This window comes from Miniopterus schreibersii (genome assembly GCF_964146895.1).
Source record: "Miniopterus schreibersii genome assembly, chromosome: 1".
In the NCBI taxonomy this organism is placed as follows: Eukaryota; Metazoa; Chordata; class Mammalia; order Chiroptera; family Miniopteridae; genus Miniopterus; species Miniopterus schreibersii.
In genome coordinates, this window is record NC_138101.1 from 150152625 (window position 1) to 150173920 (window position 21296).

A 21296-nucleotide genomic window follows, 5' to 3' on the forward strand; every position below is an offset into this window, starting at 1 on the left:
CCAACTGGCAAGCTTCCGGCGCCAGTACGATGCTCACCCGGCCGAGCCACACCAGCCAGGCTGAAAAAGGGATTTTTTCTCTTCCTTATAGTTCTTAAATTTGCCCCAAAACCTTTCTAAGAGTTTCCAAATAATAACTATCAGGCTGATATTCCACAGATCCTTTTACCACATTAACAGCTGGACTGACAACTGCAGTGGGAGAATTAACAAATTCCCAAGGACTTTTAGGACACAGAATGAAGAATATGTATTTTCATATGGTGGAATATGGCTTTAATACACCAAACAAACATTTTTTAATGTGAATAAAATGGGGTTAAAATATAAGTCTACACTGAATATATGTGGAAAAGATATTTAATTGTAAAATAGAAAAGTAGGCCAGAGTAGTTTTAAGGGTAACTGCTTCTTTATACAGTATAGATAATCTAGAAGGGCCTCAGGGTTAAACATTTTCATAAAGCGTTAAAACAATGCAAGAAATAACGCAAGAAAAAGGGTTTGAAGTTACATTTTACAAAAAAAGAGTGAACAGTATGTCAGACTGTAATGTTCATACATTGTGGAATTCGACGATCTTGTGATGAGCAAGTCATGGCACAGACATGGAGCCTTCACAGGGAAAAGTAAAAGTTATGGCAGACGTATCTATGCATCGCTGTAGTACAAAAAGTTCTTGTTCTACATACAAAAGCATTTTTTTTCCATAAGAATAATTTCCTGGGGGAGGGAGGGGAATGAGTCCATGAAATATTTCAGAAACCCATATGCTTTGAGTTTTCCAAAAACATTATCTTAAAATGTACTGCCTTAAAGTGCTTTCATGTGGAAATCATGATGGAAGGCACAGAATACAGTTTCACGTCCCCACTATGAAATTTTCAAAAAAGCATAGATTTTATAGTTTGTAAATTCAAGTTATCTTGTAAGCTGCTCCTTCCAAGAACAGTAGCATTCCAATAAAACCAGCTGCTAGTTTATTTAGTTAAGATGACCTACACAATAAAAGATTGGTGTTTTTCCCTAGTAACTTTCACCATCTTTGTGGGAAAAAGACCTATGCAAGTGATGTATTCTGAAATTATAAAACATGCAGGATATGTACAAACACAAACTTTAAAAAATATTTGCTTCATATACATGTAAATCTACTTGGGTATAGCTGAAGTTCAACAAATATAAAAATTTGTTTTCTAAAAAATGTTTTCAGAGAATCTGAGACAACTTAAAGCTGTACAAAGATTTCCTGGGAGAAATCTTCTCTTCATATAGAAGTTTATACCTACAGGAGTAAATCCAGCATCAGTCCACCACATAATTATTACACAACATTTGGTCTAATCAACGATCACCCTTAAAACTGTTCTGTTTCTGAGAAATGAAGGTTCGTACTAAAATCAAAAAGAATTCACAAAAACAGTGGCTTATTGTGTTTTTGGATCTCTTCAACAATCTTTTATCAACTCATTTAGAACCGTAAAAAACAAAAACTATTTACAGAATTCAGTTTTAAATACATTTGACAACTTTGAAAGTTTTATGTTACAAGAATTCAGACCGCATGGCTTTAGTCCGATTATCAACCTGTAGTCTCTTCTATTATCTTGTCTTCCCATGACTGCACCTTATTGTGTACAGTTCAAGATTGTATTCTTTCTTGACCAAAAGTAAACTCAAACTACATGTTCATTTCAATTAAACAGCTTCTTTATTCGTCTGAAGACGAGTCATAGCTTCTAATTTCTGTCTGTAGGCCTCTGCTTCCTGTTCCTTCTTTAGAAGCTGCTGTCGGTATTTCTGTGCTTCTCGATTTGCTTCATCCAGCTGTTTCTGAAGAGCTTCTCTCTCCTAATTTAAAAACAAAAAGTTTTTTTTTCAATTTTTGCACAAATACAGTATTAACATCTACAAGCATGCATCCTTTCACAACAAAAATTATAGTCGCTAAAAGTAGTCACCTACTGATATTTCCTAGACCTCTTGCCTTTTCAACCAATTCACTAATAATTAAAGCCCCCAATCTTGTGCTCCACATTGTGAGATTATAGTTTTTGACCTCAAGGGAATTATTCCCTAATTAGAAATAACAGACTAATATAATGAACCCCAGATAGGTCCCTGTACTTTTATATGTACTACAAAGACAGGTGAAGAACTTTAAGAAGGAAATATACAATCACACCTCTTCACATCTTTATCTGCATTTTAATCTATAGGTAATACTTATAAACAGTATCTGAGTGCCCATTATATGACAAAACAAGGTGATTTCCGATGATAAGCCTCCAAGATAGATATTATGCCCATTTTACAGATGAGGAAAATGATGCTCAGAGATGATGTGGCTTCCCTTGGTAACAATAAGGAGTCAGGCTTCTGAGGTTCTAGTATTACTGTTCTTAAAACTATCTTTCTCTATGATAGCAGCGTGATTCCTCATCTCTACAATGAGGAGTGCTGGTCTGAATCAGTGTCTCCTAAATCATACCATTTTACAAACCAACAAAATACAAATTCCTCTATTGTGACTGCTTAAGTTACTCAGGTATAAAATGTATGTACTAAAGTCGTCAATAAATTGAGAGCTGAAACAAATCTGGTCCTCCTCTGCCTCTTCAAAGATTCTTTTCCCGTACCGCCCCGAAGCTCACCGGCAAAAGCTCGGCCTGCACACGCTCAAGCTCAAACAAATTAGAGCCCCAGGACCTATTAGTGTGGTGGGGGCTGAGGGTAAAACTAGTAACCATAGGAAAGGCCATTTGGACAAGACCCTTGACCAAAGGAAACAGAAGGCAAGAGGTCAGCATCTTGCTGGGGAAAGGGCAGTGTGCGAGTGTCCTCCCCTGCCTCCCTGACTCTTGTCCATGTCAACACCAAAAGGTTCCCTCTTCTTCACTATTCACGTGGTCCACAAGGGGAGCATATTTAACACTCCTGCCTTCCTGTAATCCCACTCCCTTCCCCACACTGGGAATAAAGGTACATCTAACATTTATTTTTCCCATGGATTCATCAAATGTGGGAGTGGTTGATTATACAAGCAGTCTTCAAATCTTCCAATTACACAAAGTGTACAAGTAGAAGAAAGGTGTGCCCTTCCTCTCCAATTTAAGAAATGCCCATGCCCTACCCTGCTACCTTTTTCATACCCATTTTTCACCCTTAACTCCAGGCAAGATGACAGAGAAGGAACAACTCATAAAGAACACCCAAAACATGAGCCTCATGTAAGCAATCAATGTCAGTCCCCTGGCTGTGAACTATGGGAGACTTCGAGCACACCGATGGGAAGGGTGGGAGACGGGTGCTGCTCCCCCAGGAGCTCGACCCCCACCAACCAGCAGGAGCACTTACAGCCATTCATAAATGTTTTAAAATTTCACATATGTTAAGAAATAAGATCCTTTGGTAGCCAAAGTTTTGAATATGGATAAAAGAAACTTGCCCTGGTTTGGTAGGAAATACTGTAACAGATACTCTAAGGTATCTTTATGTATTAACTATTTATTAACCTTTAGAAACAGCAAGGGAGTCACAACTATTTTAAAAGATAAAAGCAAACTGAGTAAGGTAAATAGTCTAACAGTGACTACAGTTTAATCCTGTTTTCCTTATTGTAGATTTATATTTCAATTAGAACATATCTTAATATAACTGAAAGCATAGTTAACATTATTAAAGTTTGTGCTCTCATTTTTTACTTTTCAGATATATAGGTATTCGGGGAAAGAATCTTTTTGCCATCTCACTTCTCAAAACAAATAAAAATCTCTAGAAAGTGGAAAATATCCCTTCTTGTTTTACTCAAAAGCTCCTGTTTCCAAATTCATTTGTCAAATATTTACTGCACGTTACATGTAAGGCACTTCCTTAATGCAAACAGTAATTTGGCTGATGTGCATATAAACAGCACAACAGACTGGCATTTGAGATTTATATTTAAATAGAAATGCCAATCTGACGGCTTTCACCTTCTATAATAAAACCATAATAAAAAAGAATTTTGACATTTTAAAATAAACATACTTTAGCCTACTAATTATACTAAAGTATTTTTCCTTTAACAGTCTAACATTGAAGAATTCCAAGAAAAATAAATTCTGATAAGATTTGGTAGCAATAAAAGAAGGTATCTGTCTTACGCAACTCCAAACTCAAGCAATATATCGCTATTACATTAGGCAATGACAATAGAGCAAGGAAAAACTGGAGTTTGCCTTTTCATTTTCAGACTCTTGAATTCTGCTTCAGCTAGTAGCAGTTATCTTTTACTGAGCATTTACTATATGCCTCCCATTGTCGTGTATTCTGCTCTAAACCTTACAACAACCTGATAATGTAGGTGCTATTATTTCCCTGTTTTTACTGATGGGGAAGCCAAGCCTTGAAAGGTTAAATTAACCTTGTGACCAATATCACACAATCAGAAAATTATAAACTATAATTCAAATTTAAATCTGATTCCAGACCCATATTCTTAACTATTAAATGTTTTGTTTTGTTTTTTAACAAGGAGAAAAACTGGGCAGGGTGTGTGAGCTGTCCATTTGCTTGTGTGTAAGCATCAATTTTCTAACTGCCATAGGCCAAAACTGCCCCAGTTGAGAACAACTGCCTTAGGGAGACTTTTTGGGTGAATGGCCAAACTGTTACTTAGAGGATTATAAAAATCCTGCCCCAAGACAACTCTTGGTTATCTAAGAAAATAACTTCAAAAGAACCACTTCATGTGTTACAAGGAAATGATTACCTGGTCTGATGAAGACACTGGTGGTCTCCTCATTCTATACCCCAGCCCACCTCTACCATCTAAACTCACTTCAACGCCTCTCTGTAATGGCTCTAAGACATCGCAGCCTCGGCTTGAACACTTCTGTTGATGGAGAGTAAGATTTCCATCACCAGGAAGCTCTAATTACTAAAGACAAAACAAACACTCTTTGTACCAAGTTAAAATTCTATCCCCTGAAGTTCTATCTCCATGGTTCTAGTTAATTTATGAACCTCAATTCATACTTTCCTGTTATTTGCAATTATTTTCTCTTGGTTTCTGAAATTTCAGACTGCAAGAGAGGAGTCAGGTAAAACTTTGAGGAAAACAGCAACTCTCACCTTAGGTAAATAAAGCTAGAGGGTGCATATTCAATGATTTAAAAATACAACTAACTGAACTTGGTCAGTTTATGTTTAATAAAAATTCAAGTAATGCCTTGGCCAGGTGGCTCAGCTGGTTGGAGCATTGTCCTGTACACCAAAGGGCTGAGGGTTTGATCTCCGGTCAGAGTACATACCTAGGTTGCTGGTTCAATCCCCAGTCGGGGTCAGGGCATGTATGGGGGGCAACCAATCAATGCTTCTCTCGCACATCAATCTTTTTCTCCCTCCCTCCCTCCCTCCCCACGCCCCCTTCTTTCTCTCTTCCTTCCTCTCTCTAAAATCAATAAACATATCCTCAGGTGAGGATTTAAAATTCTTTTTTCAAGAAATTTAAAAATGTTTTATTAAGTAGTTATAGCAAAGTCCATGACAAAATACTTTTCACCTTGCCCTGGCCAGTGTGGCTCAGTTGGTTGGGCATCACCCCACGCCAGGAGGTTGCCAGTTCCATTCCCAGCCAAGGGCGCAGGCCTAGTGGGGGGCATGCAGGAGGCAGCCAGTGAATGTTGCACTCTCACATCAATATTTCTCTCTCTTCACCTCCCTCTCTCTCTAAAAATCAATACACTATTCTTTAAATTAAAATAAAAATAAAAATCACTCTTAAAAAAATATATATATATATACACACACACACACAGTGTGTCCCAAAAAATGTATACACACTTTAACAGCTGATTTCTATTACATTTTGAAAATGAACTGCATTTTAATAAACACTGCCTTTATAATTATTCAAAGTGTGTACATTTTTGGGGGACACCTGTATATATTTTTCACCTTATATGCCAGAAAAAAAGACCATCTGACATATCAGAAAAAGATATTTAAAAGATGACTAAATAGTAAACTTATGATACTGTTTAATGAAATAAATTGTTAGTTTATAAGCACTTCAATGTACTGAGTATCACTTTAAATTTTGAAGAAACAACTCACCCTCAATAATTAAAGTGATAATTTTACCAAATATTTTGGTTACAAGATGAATCAGATAATATTTCAACTCAAAAATGATTTGTGATTGTGGCCGACAATATACCAGTCTTACATTTAAATGAATTTGGGCAAGGATATTTTCTAATTGTCCCCACTCAGAATTATGTTGCCTTCTAGTGATTTTTTTTTCCTTCAAATCCTCTTTTCTATAACAAAGAACCTTAAATATTGACCAACATTTACTATTCACATATATCAGATATTATGAATTTGTGTATAATGAGTATGTTTTTCAATTTTCATAAAAACTCCAAAATAACTTTTTGAATAATTTTATTTTCACTTGATATAAGCTAATATCCAACTTGGGGGGGCATACTTTTATTTACAGTCATGTGAGAAAAAAAACCTGTGAGGTAACCAAGGTTTGGTTATACTTACACAATGGTTTACGTTCACAATCTAGTTTGGGAAAAGGTAAAAAAGTTAAATCCTGTCAAGAGCTAGTCTAAATTTAATTTCCTTAAAGGACGTATTAAGTAAAATAAGCAGTCTTCTATAGCTTTATAATAAACCCAGTTGACAAATATTAACCTTCTTTAAGAGGATCCTCCAGCCCAAATAGGCATTTGCATTTCGCTTTTGAAAGAAAAAAAAAAATTAGTCAATATATAGTGATATTTCCTTTAGTGACTTGTGAGAATGATGTATGTAAATTTAATGGAAAATGAAGAATGGAGTCCAAGAACCAAAGACATTCCAATGTTACCAGGATGGCAGACTTTGTTACAAACAAATTCTTCACTCATTCATTCATTCAATGTTTATTTATTGAGGACTTGCTATATGTATAAAGCAAAAATTAAACAAAATAATACTATGTATTTTCTGTATCAAAACAACACTGTCAGTAATAAATATAAAAGACAAAAAAATAAAGAAAAGCAAATTGAATTTATTTTGGATGACTGCAGCAAAACACACCGGGCAAAAGACTCCTTACTTCTATTTCTGCAGATTCCACCCGGTTTTCAATTATTTCGATACATTGTCTCTTAGCTGGTGGTTCTTCACTTATAACAGTTTCTTCAGCAATGTCCGTTGCTGGTACTGTTAATACTAAAAGGAAAAAATGTATATATTACTTCATTTTCAGAAAAGTTTAGCTGAAATAAAACTAGCTGACATTTTTGATGCAAATCATCTAAAATAAATTCTATTCCAAAACAGTAATTTCAAAGCACTGATTTCTTTTTTGAGGATGTCCATATTTGTATTCACCTTCTTACTTTTTTACTGCAAACTACTCATTGTTTAAGTACTTACTTATTTTTTAAAAACTTTGTATATAATATATTCATTCACATAGCTCAAAATCAAAACAATATTTAACAAGCATATTTTGAGAGGTCTCACTCCACTCCTAACACAGATAATCACTTTTATTGGTTTTTTGTGTACTATTCTTGTGTTAATTTATGTAAAAACAAACACGTACATTCTCATTTTTTCTTACACAAAAGGTAGCGTACACATAAAACATACATTCAAACATACATTCAATAGATACATCATTCTGCAATTGCATTTTTCACTCCATGAATCTAAGGTGTGTTTCATCAGTACATAGAGAGCTTTCTTTTAGCTGCATAATGATGTGTGGATACGCCATTATGAATGTTGTCTGTTTATATGCTTTGCTTGTTTCTCTACTGGGTTGTTGGACTCTGTCCCAATTTTTAGTATCTCTTAATATAAAAAACTATACAGAGAGAGGCCGTCCTTGCTTTACATAGTACTATGGGACCACAGAAACGGCTGCATACTGAAACCATGCAAACCACCTTAGTAAACAATGGGGGCCCGGCCGGGAGTGTCTCAGCGGTTGAGCATCGACCTAGGATCCAGGCGATCGGGGTTCGATTCCCAGTCAGGGCACATGCCCGGGTTGCGGGCTGCAGCCCATCAATGACTCTCTCATCATTGATGTTTCTATCTCTCTCTCCCTCTCCTTTCCTCTCTCTAAAATCAATAAAGATATATTTTTTTAAAAAACCACACAACAATAAACAATGGGGAAAATTACAATTGTTCCATAGCCTTTAATGTTTTTCTGTCAAAACATTAAAAACTGTCATTTATAAATGTAAACAGAAATGAAAAAAGTAAAACTAATATTTACTTAGTGTAATGTAATTTAAAACATTAGAAATAATGAGAATTAAAGTCTTTCCTTTAACTCATATTATGTTATACCTATAAATTAAGAATTTTAGAACCTTGTATTTGTTTCATTGAACTACCTACATAGTATATATGTTCACATGTCTGTCAGTTTACACATTTTAAAATTATGGAGTCTTTACAAGTTTATTTTAATATTCAGTAGGTTCCTCTTATTCTTCTTTTCCAGAGTTATTTTCTTTTTCTTCTTTCCTCCTCCCCTATCAACATAAACTTAGCCTCTGATTGGCTACTTCCAGAAAGAGACCTATTGGTCTTTGTTATGGGCTGAATTGTGTCCCCCGCAAAGTACCCTCAGTGCTTCAGAATGTGACCGCATTTGGAGACAGGGACTTTAAAGAGGTGAATAAGGCAGAATGGGGTCATTTGGGTGGGCGATAATCCAATATGACCGGTATCCTTAAGAGAGGACCAGGACACAGACAATACACACAGATGAGGAACAACCATGTGGAGACACAGCAAGAAGGCAGCCATCTGCCAGCCACAGAGCGAGGTCTCAGAAGAAACCAAAACTGCCAACACCTTTATCTTGGATTTCAAACTCCCAGCACTATGAGAAGATATATTTTTGTTGTTCAAGTCACCCAGTCTATAGTATTTTGTTTTGATAGCCCTAGCAAATAGTGGGGGGTTTTTAATATCATACTACATTTATAAATTAAGTCAGAAGAACTGAGAGCTTTGTGATAGTGAGTCTTGCCATCCAAAACTATGAGTTTCTTTCCATTTGTTCATCAATGAGATTTGGCTGTATAAATGTCAGGTTTTGGAAAAAATGTTGTATCTGCTTGATACAAATACTTTGAAAGTTTTCTTTTCTGTATAATTGGATTAGTTCTTCTAAGCTTTGTGAAAGCACCTAGGCCTGATCGAGATCTTAGACCAGCTACCAGCAGATGATTTCTGCAGAACAGGAGAAGGGCCTCTCAGACTTTCCAGGTCTCCTCTTGTCCCGCTACAGTGACAAATTCTTTCCTACAGTGTCACACCTCCTCTATCACTAAACCAAACAGTTTAGGAGAACTTCTACCTCCAGCCCTTCCCTTCCATAATTCCTCCACGGGCCATGAAGAAGCATGGTCTCTGCAATCCTCGTCATTTTCTAAAAGGTTATGTCTGTGCACAGTTTTTTTCCGGGGCCTGGGAGCAGAGTGATGCTTTCTCGGCTGGGAGCTTTCTGCACCTTCTCTTCCTGCTTCCTCCACTATTCATGCCCTATTCTATCTTAGCCCTGCTTGCCATACTTCCTATTCAGTCTGAGCCCTATCTTGCTGGAAGTGTTTATTTATTGCTCATTTCTGAGCTCAACCCTTTTCTTCATGCACAGTTGTGGGTTTTCATGAGAGTTCTCTTGCCCTGGCTGTAATAGTCTTAAGATGTTTTTGGAAGCACTTAAAATATGGAATTTCATGGTTTTCTCAGCCTTTTAGATTCACTGAAAACGTAGCTGGGGCTTCTGCTTCATCCATCTTATTGCTCTCTGCAGTTTCCAAGAGGGGAAAAAATGGGAAAATTCTCAACAAAGCTGCTAAAAGTTACCACCACATACCTACTACAAGTCTTAAATCCAACTTTTTTTTAAAGTAGCCTTTTCTCACATGGTATTTTTAAAAGCTCACATGATATCTGAAGTGCATAAAATGGCCTAAGAAATTATCATCCAATGCTTATTTTGAATTATTTATCTAAGTTCATTTTCCAACCAGAATGCCTTGGGGCCAATTCTTCTTTCCACCTGGTATATACTCAAGAGAAAGCAAGCTAATTTTAATACTAGCCTAGGGAAATAAAATTAAGTCTGTTGCAAAGGGTTACAAAAGTATAATTTAAGGCAAAACTCAATGCTCTGAAAAATGTATCATGACTTCCTGCAAATTGAGATTAAACACAAACTTTACGGAAATGCCTACTACCAACCTTGCTGTCCATCCGGCATGGTCACAATGATGGGCTGACCTATTCCACTGGTTGGAATAGAGTGCAAATTTCCAAGCTGGATTCCATCTGTAACTATTGTGATGACTTGCTGACCCCCTGAACTAACTACTTGCTGAATTGCACCATCCACCGATTCTGCAGTAACTACTTCCTCCGTAGCAACTACTGGAAAAAAAAAGTGAAAATCAGTGAACACATAGAAAAATATAAACAGGACTTTCTGTGTTGGCACCTTTGCTTTCTCTGCTTCTTTCTTACACAGAAAAGCTTTTACATTGTTTTAAACTTTAGTCTCCAGCGGTGCTGTACATATCTATGTAAACATTATGACTACAAATCCCACAGTTTACAGTGAATTTCAACTATCTATGCATGTTGTGTATTTAGGAAAATGATTCCTCTTCATTTAGTTATATGAGATACAAAATTTATAAGGTCTCCTAAGGTCACAAATATGACAAAGGTTATACTTGCTTAATAAAATTCACAACCCAAAAGATAATTTTACATGTGGTTACACTCCATTTACATATCAATATGAGTTGATAATCATTTCCATATCCAATGAAACATGAAAATCTGTATTTTTCAAGTAGCCAGAATAAACAATATTCCCTTTTTGGATTATGTGAACAGGGGTTGCCTTGATAACAAGTGGTATGCAGATCTGGTATCGTATGAATAATATAATATGCAATATTTGATAATATATATTAAGTATAATATATTATAATGTTATAGTAATATGATATACTATAACATATTAGTACATAATATAACATATTAACATTTATATCAGTAAAATCCAAAATGATGCTCTTAATATTTTATGAGAGGCTCAGAGAGTATTCTAGCATCTGAAAACAGTACCCCTGGATTTGTGTGGGTAAAGAAATTACAAGTTAATACTGCCAAAATCTTTTCCTACAGGCAATCCTATGACCAACTACGGATTCCAAAAGACAAACACAGGAGCAGTCCTTGTAGTTTTACTTAAAATAGTCAAAAACTTGAAACAAACCAGATAGCCATCAAAAGTAGAATGAATAAACAAACTGTGGTAGATCACACACTGGAATACTATACAGAATTTATGTGACTAAATGTAAAACATGGATAAATCTGACAAAAAAACCATGCTGAGTGATGTAAATCAGACACAAAACACATATTGCATACTTCCCTTTATGAATTGAACAATGATTACCCATTTAGGATTAATCACTGATAATTCTTTATACTGTATGCTTATGATCTATGCACTTTTCTGTATATAGGTTATAATTCAATAAAGCAGCATCAAAAGGAATGACAATAAGGAATTGTAACACACTGAATTTTTTAAAATCCATTTATCTATAATACCTAATGAAAAAGGAAAGGGGGAAAGATCTTCTTGATAGAAGAATCATATCTAATTAACCTAAGAAAAATTATCATTGTAACCCAAAAATTATCATTTCACATCCTAACAGATGTTAAAACCACTGGTGAAATGTTCTGAGGAAACAAGATATTTAAATGTTCTCAAGGTATGACACAGAAGATAAGCATTTGTTAGAAAGGGGGAAGCGTGCCTATAAAGACCTGGCGGTCACCAGGCGGTCATTATCAGGGCAGCCTGACATCATGTGCCTCCTAATGTGATGCAATGTGAGATTACAACATGCCACTGTGTTCTTCCTGGAAATGTTTGGTTTGGATTTCATTATTAAGAAACAAATGAATCTAGAATATGGGTGATCCTGCAGACGACTGGCTTAGACTCTACAAAGATTTCAATGTCATAAAGAACAATGGAGGCATGGGACTCTCCTAGACTGGGGAAGACTAAAGAGACACAATAACCAAATACCATGTGTGAACTTGATTGGATCCTGGATGAAAAACAGAGCTCAAAGGACATCTTGGGGATAACTGGGGAAACTTGAATTATGGGCCGTATGTCAATATCGTTACCCAAGTAATGTTGATGCTTTTAGGAAATGTAATGGAGATGTGAATATGTAAAGGGCTGTCATTATTCTTGAGACACATGCTGAAGTATTAAAGGATGAAGTGTCATGAAGTCTGCAGCCTTTCAGATAATTTGGCAAAATAAGACTGTGGGGGTGAACAGGCAGGTGCGGCAAGATGTTAACAGGTGGTGAAGACAGGTGAAAGGTGTGAAGTTCATCCTCCAGTTTTTCTATGGGAAAAATCATTTCTATTTCTAAATGATACGGGCTTTTTCAAATGTGTTACCTGAGGCAACTCTTTACAAAAGTTTAATTTAAAAGCTCTCCTCGAGTGCTACCATTCAGATACAGTTGCTCTGAAACATGCGAAGTTGCTACCAACTCCCAGCAGAATGTCATGGATATCAATGACCATGGGATCAACTGAAGACAGAGAAGCCCTACACACATGAACTACTAAAGGGTTACAATACAAACTGCAGAAAATAATACTCAAAATGCAAACCACCTTTATATTTTGAGTTCTCTCATTTTTGTTTGTCTTAAACTATAATTGGGCTTTATATCCAAGCACTGAAGAAAATTTCAGGAAGATAATTATAATATGAGATATAGAACATAAAATAGTAATATATTCAATAGAACTACTACTAAGGTTTTCAAACACATTAACTATTGCTTTGATTTTGTAAGAAAATATCCATATGAAAAAGAAATGTTCACTCTTGTTGAATGCTAACTACAAGTAGTGACTATTTTAAAGTATCACATTTGTAAGAAATTTCTGAGATCACACATAATCAAGGCACAACTCAAGAACTTTCATCTTTGCACTATTTGCAATGACTGTCATTAAAATAAAAGAGGTTTTGCCTTTCATCTAAAAAGCTTTCTTTTTAAGATGTGCTATGGTAAGGAACTTAAGAAAAAAATAAGGAAACCAATTACATAAGAAGACTAAGTGCTCCCAAGAAACCCTAAAAACTTATTAGCATAGAATACGTGCTCAGGTACCTTAAAAAATGGGCTGGCCAAAAATAAAGAAATCAGCAGTCCCAAGTCAATTCCTTTAGTTTTATGCACAGGAAAATACACTATGAGAACACTTCAAATATGTATGTTTCAGGAATATACTTGCTTTTCCCAAAATTAGCAAAAATGAGAGCATAAGGGGGGGAAAAGTATACTTTAACAGAACCTCTGCAAATCTTGCTGGTCAAAAGAAATGTTCAATTGTGCCTAAACACTGGACGAAAAGGGGCCACATGCTAACCTGACAAGCCCAGGGCAGGCCTGTGTGGCGGCCTTGCAAACTCAGAGACCTAACGTAACCACATAGGATGGTCGGAAATTAAAACTTTTTAACTGAAAGCAGTTTATGGTAAGCAGTCATGTTCTAGGCCGGTATTTTTCCTGACAAAGGTCAATCTTTACCCTAACTGAGTCTATTGTCTTTTTGCATCTACAATAACATATCTTTGGAATGCCAAAGTAATTTTCCTTTCTCCAGGCCCCTCAAAGCACTCCACTCTGCGGAGACCAGAAATCCCCTCACGGTGACGAGTCAATCGTTGGCTCTTCGCCATTCTGCACCCTCCCAGGTACAGGTGTGTCTGTCGTTCTGCTCTTCAGCCCTTCATCCAGTCCCATAGGTTTCCCCACTGGGCCCTCTCCCACCTCCTAATCCATCACCAGGGGATCTCCTGTAGCCCACCCAAGTCTCCTCTTTTGATTATAATGTATAAAATAAGGTGCACAGCTGCCATTCTCTGGAGCATTATCTCCATCTGTTGAGATTTTGCTTCCCGGCAACTGACAGTTTGGTTCAAATAAACTCACAAAAATTCTTCACAGGTTTGAATGTTTCTTACGTCGACACCACACAGGACTCACACATTATCTTCAGATGCTAAGTCTCTTAGCGGGCTAGGCACCCACCGCAACAGATCAAATAAAGCAAAAGAGTCAAAATACTAAAGAGTAAAAAAGAACCAAAACTAGACTGCAAATAAGACTACTAATACGGTATTAGAAGATGAAATATTAGTCAAAAAAAGTATAATCCCTAAAATTATCAAGCTTAACAATGGAAGCTTCCAGCAAATATAGTAGACAACTACTTAACTTACAGGTAACTAAAAGACAAGCATTCCCTTAGTTTAAGTAGGTAACTATACTTAGTACCCTGAAACAATTCTTTTTCTTTTTTTTTTTTATGAACAGAGGGAAGTAATATCTTCTTTAAACCACAATTTTATTAATGCTCAGATATACAATTTCACAAGAATTCCCATAATCTAAAAAATTTTTCTAACCTTTGTGAACAGAAATCAATGTGTTAGGTAATAGTATATGTAAGTAAGGGAAAACTTAAGATAAGTAAAGCCTAGTGGGTCTGTAGATTCCTGACAGTGAAAAATTATTCCACCTTGTTTTAAAGTGCTCAACATAACATTCTTCTCATCTCAATATGACAAATCTGGTCTTGATCATCAGTGTCACATTTTTGTTTTAATTATATCCTAATTACCTGAAGCCTGCTCCTGAATTATTCAACCCCTGAAAACATTAACTAGCAAGCATCTAGATATATTTAACTATTCAAGCTATTAAGAAAGCCATTCCTCTCTCCCATATATTTTCCTTGTTAGAGATTCGCCTAAGCAACTAATAAATAATTAAATAAATATTAAATTACATATAAAAATGAAAAAATCTGGGCAAAATTCTTAAACTTTGGTGTGCCTTCGTAATCACCTTTGGGAGCATGTTAAAAATATAGACGTCGGGATCCCACCCCAAACCTACTCAATCAGAATCTATTGGGATAGAACTGGGGCAAATGTATTAAGATGATTCTTATTCACACAAAATTTACCTCTGCTCTTGTTGTCCATTATCATGTTAATTCAAGTTAACTGAAAAGAATTCAAATTAGTAGAAAACTTGAATTAGAGAATAATTAAAGGACTACAGCCTTCTGATCATTGGGTGCATATATTAACAAGCTAATTCCCAACTATTTTCAAGCAGAAGTTCTATTAGTTTAATAATGTAAAAGAAAATGACAATTATTATATTAATGTTGAGCTGCCTGATATTTCTCCTTAACTACTCCATTCCCAAATTCTGAAGGATGGTTTAAACAAGGTTTTAAAAAATTGTGTGTATACTTTTAAATGCTATACATTTTTTCACTGATTTCCAAAATAAGTTCATTTCATGTGTCCAAAGACAGCTGTATCCTCCCTTAAAAATAAATAACAGCATTCTGATTTATGTATCACCTTCGTATGAGTTTGCTGCATGTGTCAGTCCCTTATAGCAACTCAGGATATACTAATAAAACATTTCTGAAACCTCAAAGCTGAAAATTAAATCTTGGTCAAAATTCAATGATAGTATCTTAATTCAGATGACTACTGTGAGAACAAAAAGAGATAATGCATGTAAAGCACTTGGCACAGCAACAAGCATACAGCAAGAACCCAATAAATATTAATCATTATTTTTCTATAACTCACTATGCCAAATTGAATTTATAGCTAATACAAATTGTTTCATCACCGTTTTTTGGCTTGGACTGGAGCCTGATAAAGCTAATGATTTTTTTTTTTTTTAATATATCTTTATTGATTTCAGAGAGAGGAAAGGAGAGGGAGAGAGAGAGATAGAAACATCAATGATGAGAGAGTCATTGATCGGCTGCCCCCTGCACGCCCCCGACTGGGGATCGAGCCCGCAACCCGGGCATGTGCCCTGACTGGGAATCGAACCCCGATTGCCTGGATCCTAGGTCGATGCTCAACCACTGAGCCACACCCGGCCGGGCAAGCTAATGATTATTTAGTACAACTATGCACATTAGCATAGGCATAAACATTAGTAACAAATTCAGAGTATATTGAGACTTATCAAATCATTTCCCTATACTTCTCTTAAATAAAGAATCATGAAAATTATGCATGGAGATTTTAATCAAATAAGTTAAATACTTGGAAAAATAAAGGCTTATAAGGAAAGAATAAAACTGAAAATATTTACATAAAAAAACACTAGCAAGGACACAACTCGGTGAGATATTTTAATAGACAAGCATTAACAATCTGCAGTTATATTTGCTTATAACATCAAAAAAAAACAGTGATATCATTTGGTTTCACAATGAAAGCATTATAAAAGACTGATGTTCTTTATAAGGTTCCCATTGGACTAACATTAAGATTTGCCTCAACCCAGATGGTGTGGCTCAGTGGTTGGGCGTCGACCCATGCACCAAGAGGTCACTAGTTCAATTTCCGGTCAGGGCACATGCCCGCGTTGCAGGCTCAATCTCCAGTGGGGAATGTGCAGAAGGCAGCCAATCAATGTTTCTACCTCTCCCTTCTCCCTCTCTCTCTCTAAAAATCAAAAAAACATGTTTAAAAAATAAAAGATTTGTCTTGTATGTGAAAGATGGCCCTAATGAACCATGAAGGTGCTATTTAAAAGCATAGTTCCCAGGTGAAGTGGGTGGTATCCTAGACTGTTACAAGTACCTTCCCTTTATATTTAGGACCATGTCAGCCAGCCAGCCTCCATTTCAAATGCAGTCCATTTGCTGCTATATTCTGGCTATTTGGTATCCAAAAGATGTGTCTATTATACTACTTAGCTGGTAAAAGAAAAGAACATGAGCAGTACCAATTAGTGTACTGATGGTTCTTATATTTTGGTCTTCAATCATTTAAAAAGGACCAAAGAGGAGCAGAACATTTATTTCAACAGACTGTTTCAACAAACACACCTCAGAGGTAAAAGTAGAAACAGTGATACTTTTGTTAGATATGAGACAAAATGATAATTACACAAATATCTATATCATAAACCAACCTATAAACACTCTAGAAGAGACCAGCCCACTGATCACTGGAATAAACCGCATAGAGGAGACAGTATATTACAGTGGTCACAGACACACAACTTGGGAATCAGGCCTTGAGCACAAACCTCCTTTCACGACTTTATAGCCATGATGCTTTGGGCAAAATTACTTCACCTTCACAAACCTCAATTTCATCATATGTAAAATGGAAGTATTAATTTATTTCCCAGATCTTAAGGTGTCCTTGGAAAAATATATATAAACATTTCTAAGATGAGGATGAATCTGACAATTGATGTTAAAAGAAACCGGAGAGGCAAGAGGCAAAGCAATCATTTGCCTGAGCACATGCAAATTTATTTAATTATGCACCTCGGCTGAGTAGTGTATTTATACTGGTGGCAATGTACTCAACTGAACTTTAACTCAAGTACTTAAAATATCTTCAAAAAGATTCTGCTATAATATAGCATTGAAATGAAAATTTATTGTGCTCACAAAACTTTGTAAGTCACACATAATAAGTCTAGTGAAATTACTAATTCTCTCAGACTAGACCACACATAACATTAAAAGTAAAAGTTAGGGAAGTTGGTATGACCAATTAATTCATGGAGCCAAAAAATCTAAATGTCAAAACTTCCAGCTAACGTTCAAGAAAAATTATTTAATTTTCAGATATATACTTTAAATAAAGAAAAAATATGCAAATTTAACCAAATAGAAACCACCAATGAAATTAATTTTATTTGATATGCTTATGTAATTACAAAGGTGCTAAAGAGATCTGGGCATAGGTTTTAAAAGCAGCATGTCAATATGATGATGCACATAACTGCTAACAGCCAAATGTGATTCAGAAAAATCTGAAGACTGTCAAATATAAAAGACCTAGATTGAAGCATTGATTATGATGCTAAAGAAGCTGTAGAATGGATGTTTATTATCACTAGTATGTAGAAAAAGAGAGAGAGCAAGAGAAAGACAAAGAAGAGGGAGAGAAAGAAAGAGGGGGCGGGGGTAGGTTTTCTTCCCCCCGGAAAAAATACATCTTTCAGTCAATAGCACCTTGAAGAATCAAATCCAGTAATACCTACCTTCAAGCTTTTTGGTGAGGATTAAATGAGATCATAAGTAAAAAATTTACCACAGTGTATAGCACACACAGAAAGTATTCAATGAATCGTTGTTGCTGCTGTTGTTATTATTATTGATCACACTTTGAAACAACAGTAATTTAAATAATAAATGACATTAAATTCATTTTAATTTTATAAGCATTAGTCCAAATATAATGGTTTAAACTACAGTAAGAATAATAGTTTTGTGGAGTTTTTTTTTATTCCCTAATTAAAAAAATATTTTGCTTACATAATTATAGCAAGAACTATTTTGGTTAAGTATAAAGGTAAACTTTACCTAAACCAGTTATTAATACTGTTTGTCATCCCTTAATAGTGGTGCTGGTATCCTATTTCCTAGTTCTGTCAGTTGTTAAGATTTTATGTCATTCTAGTGGAAATGACAAAGATAAAAAGTTATGAAGGACAACAAATTCATATATATTTATCTACATACTTTATTTATACAAAAAGTCACGAACTAGCAAAACAAAGGCCAAATTGGGTACACAGGCATGTTTTCTGTGAACCACACAAGTTTTTAAATTTCAATTAAATTTTAATTAATTGGGAATATTTAATATTCCTTTAAAATTCAGATTTTCAGCTCCCCCTGAAAAAGCAGGATTTGGCAACACTGAGTATATGACTATCATCAGCTGCAGCTGAGTAGCTGCCGCCTCCCTGCCCTGCCCCTCTCTTTAGAAGGCCATCATCTCAACCCTGCCCACTTCAGCCTTTTATAATACCGTCCTGGCCTCTGTGAATATTTGAATCTCCAACTTTTAATGTATACATGTGATCTGTTTTTCTAACCTGGAGTTTCCGAAGAATTTGACAAGGGAGCAGATGCTTCAGCTAAGGCAGCTAATGTAGCTAATACTGATGTAGAGGAGTTTCCAAACTGAACAGCAGACACACCCGTTTCATCTATGAGAAAAGAGAAAATAGATTTGAATTTTTAAGAAGCTTAATCTGATATTATTTTACTTTATTCGACTCTTAAATGAAGCGTGGATAATATTAGTTCTGTGAAAAACGAGCTTGGATAGCAATAGTTTTTTAAAGATAATATTGCAGTATGTTTTGCAATATCACCTTTCTTTGGATTTTCTCATAAAAATTTGGATTTCTTTTTCCTAGTTATACCAAAGAAAACCAAGGTAGCTAAAATATTCTTACCCTTATTCTCCAACTGTCCTTTCTCAAAAGGATGGATACCTACTAAGGCTTAAAATCCCAATAGCTATCCTATATGCATCTCAATACCTGTTGCCTTGGATGAATTTTCTGAAGATACCAGACCTGTTAGGTTCACCACCCCTCCAGGTCCAATGATAAACTGTGGTGTTGCAGCATGTATCGTCACAGTGTCAGGACTCTCTGGGTTTGTGTTGATTTGGTTCTGCATAGCAATCTGGGGGACAAATCACCACAATATTGTCAGAATTATAACCAGAATGTATAGCACAGCCTCTCGATGTAGTACAGACACAAACATAAAGGAACATTCTGTAATTTAAGAAGAATCATATAATACAAATGGACATCTTTTTTTATGGTCTTCTGAGAATATAGCAGTAAACTTAACATATGAATTTATATTCTAAGTACCCATTAGGTAAAGCAGCAAAATCCCATGAGAAGAGACATGGATATCTAAAAGGCTTTTATAGAACACAGCTGAAAGGTATGCTGCTGCCCTCTGACTATAGAAATTAAATTACTTAAATCAAATTATTTCCTCTACTATATTCAGCACCTATAACACTACATATATAAAGCATGTCCTTTCCAATTAATTGTTCTACATCTTCAACCCTAACCCCAAAACTGCACTCCTAGGAGCAAAAGAGTTGGAAGAGGCTGGCAAATTCATTTTACTGAACATATCTTTTAAGTAACTAGCAGAAGTTCAATAGAGTCAGATGGTCTTAGAGGAGAGCTTTATTGGGAAGGATAACAGAAGATATGAAAGAGGAGGCAGGAAGTAAAGAAGATAATTTACATCAATGCTGTCCAGCCAATGAAAAGAGAAGTAATGTTGCTTATTAGAATAACTTGCCCAAAGCCATAAATAACCATGCTCATAAAGAGATTTTTCTGAGGATGGCGAGAAATAAAAGAAACCATTGAGAATGATAAAGACTGTATCACTCACTCAGGGGACATTATTATGGTTGCAAAAAAAAGTTTTGAGTGAAAGTATAATAAACTCTGAAACACCATATGGTATCCAAAACCATATGGTATGCAACAAAAGTAATTAACAGAATAAAATGTCTTAAAGGAGAATTCAGGAACTTAACACAGAAAGTAATCACCTTACCTAATCTTCTAATGTCACATGCAAAGACTAGAGGCTTACAATCAGGAAAATGAAGAGTAATGGACATGGAGAAAGTAAAAGGGGCTTAGGTCAGTCCAAAATAACCCAAGTCCAAAATGGAAAGCTACAAACTGAGTAATTCAAATCATCCACAAGACAGAGGTCCTTTTATTTTCTTAAGTTAAAAGCCAAAAATTACCTGTAATATCTCCGCTAAATCTTCATTCCCGTTGTCTATGGAAATATCAAATGCAGTTTTACAAAATTTACTTTGCGTGTGTACATCAGCACCGTATTTGATTAAAAGCTCCACCACATCTTGATGATTGTGTTCTGTGGCCCAATGTAGAGCTGTCATCTTTAACATGTCCTTTGCATTGACATCAGCACCATGCTACAAAAATATTTCAAAATAAGAGATTTCTAAAATATGAAATATTAAAAATTGCTGAAATGAAAACACTAGACATTACACTTTAAAGAAGTTGCTACTAACATGATCAACCATTTTTTTGTGTTGAATAATCTATATGCTCCAGGATCACCACACATCTGTCACTTAATCGATTTTCTATCAGGATGACTTTCCTAATTGTTTTCCTTCTAATTTCTTAGGAGTGCAGCACTTATTTTTTTCAGTCACCCAGCTATGAGCATGAAGGTCTAGAACAGAGTAAGAAGTGAAGGAAAACTATGAGCATTCCTCCCAAATCCTATTTTTCATTCTAGTTCCTTATTTA

The 21296-nt window shown here is 35.5% G+C and overlaps 1 protein-coding gene across 4 annotated transcripts in view; it reads right to left on the reverse strand.

Moving 5' to 3' along the window:
• Window positions 1-344: 344 nt before the first annotated feature.
• GABPB1 (GA binding protein transcription factor subunit beta 1) overlaps window positions 345-21296 on the reverse strand; it is a 56097-nt gene continuing 35145 nt past the window's right edge. For 3 of the 4 annotated variants that reach the window (XM_081134372.1, XM_081134370.1, XM_081134371.1), the window contains exons 4-9: window positions 20756-20950; window positions 19533-19644; window positions 19044-19157; window positions 10264-10449; window positions 7103-7218; window positions 345-1851 (exon numbers count right to left, since the gene is read on the reverse strand). In XM_081134372.1, coding sequence (XP_080990498.1) covers window positions 1699-1851; window positions 7103-7218; window positions 10264-10449; window positions 19044-19157; window positions 19533-19644; window positions 20756-20950 — 876 coding nt within the window. In that variant the 3' untranslated portion in view covers window positions 345-1698. The remainder of the gene's footprint in view (window positions 1852-7102; window positions 7219-10263; window positions 10450-19043; window positions 19158-19532; window positions 19645-20755; window positions 20951-21296) is intronic. The other variant, XM_081134373.1, reaches the window with a different exon arrangement.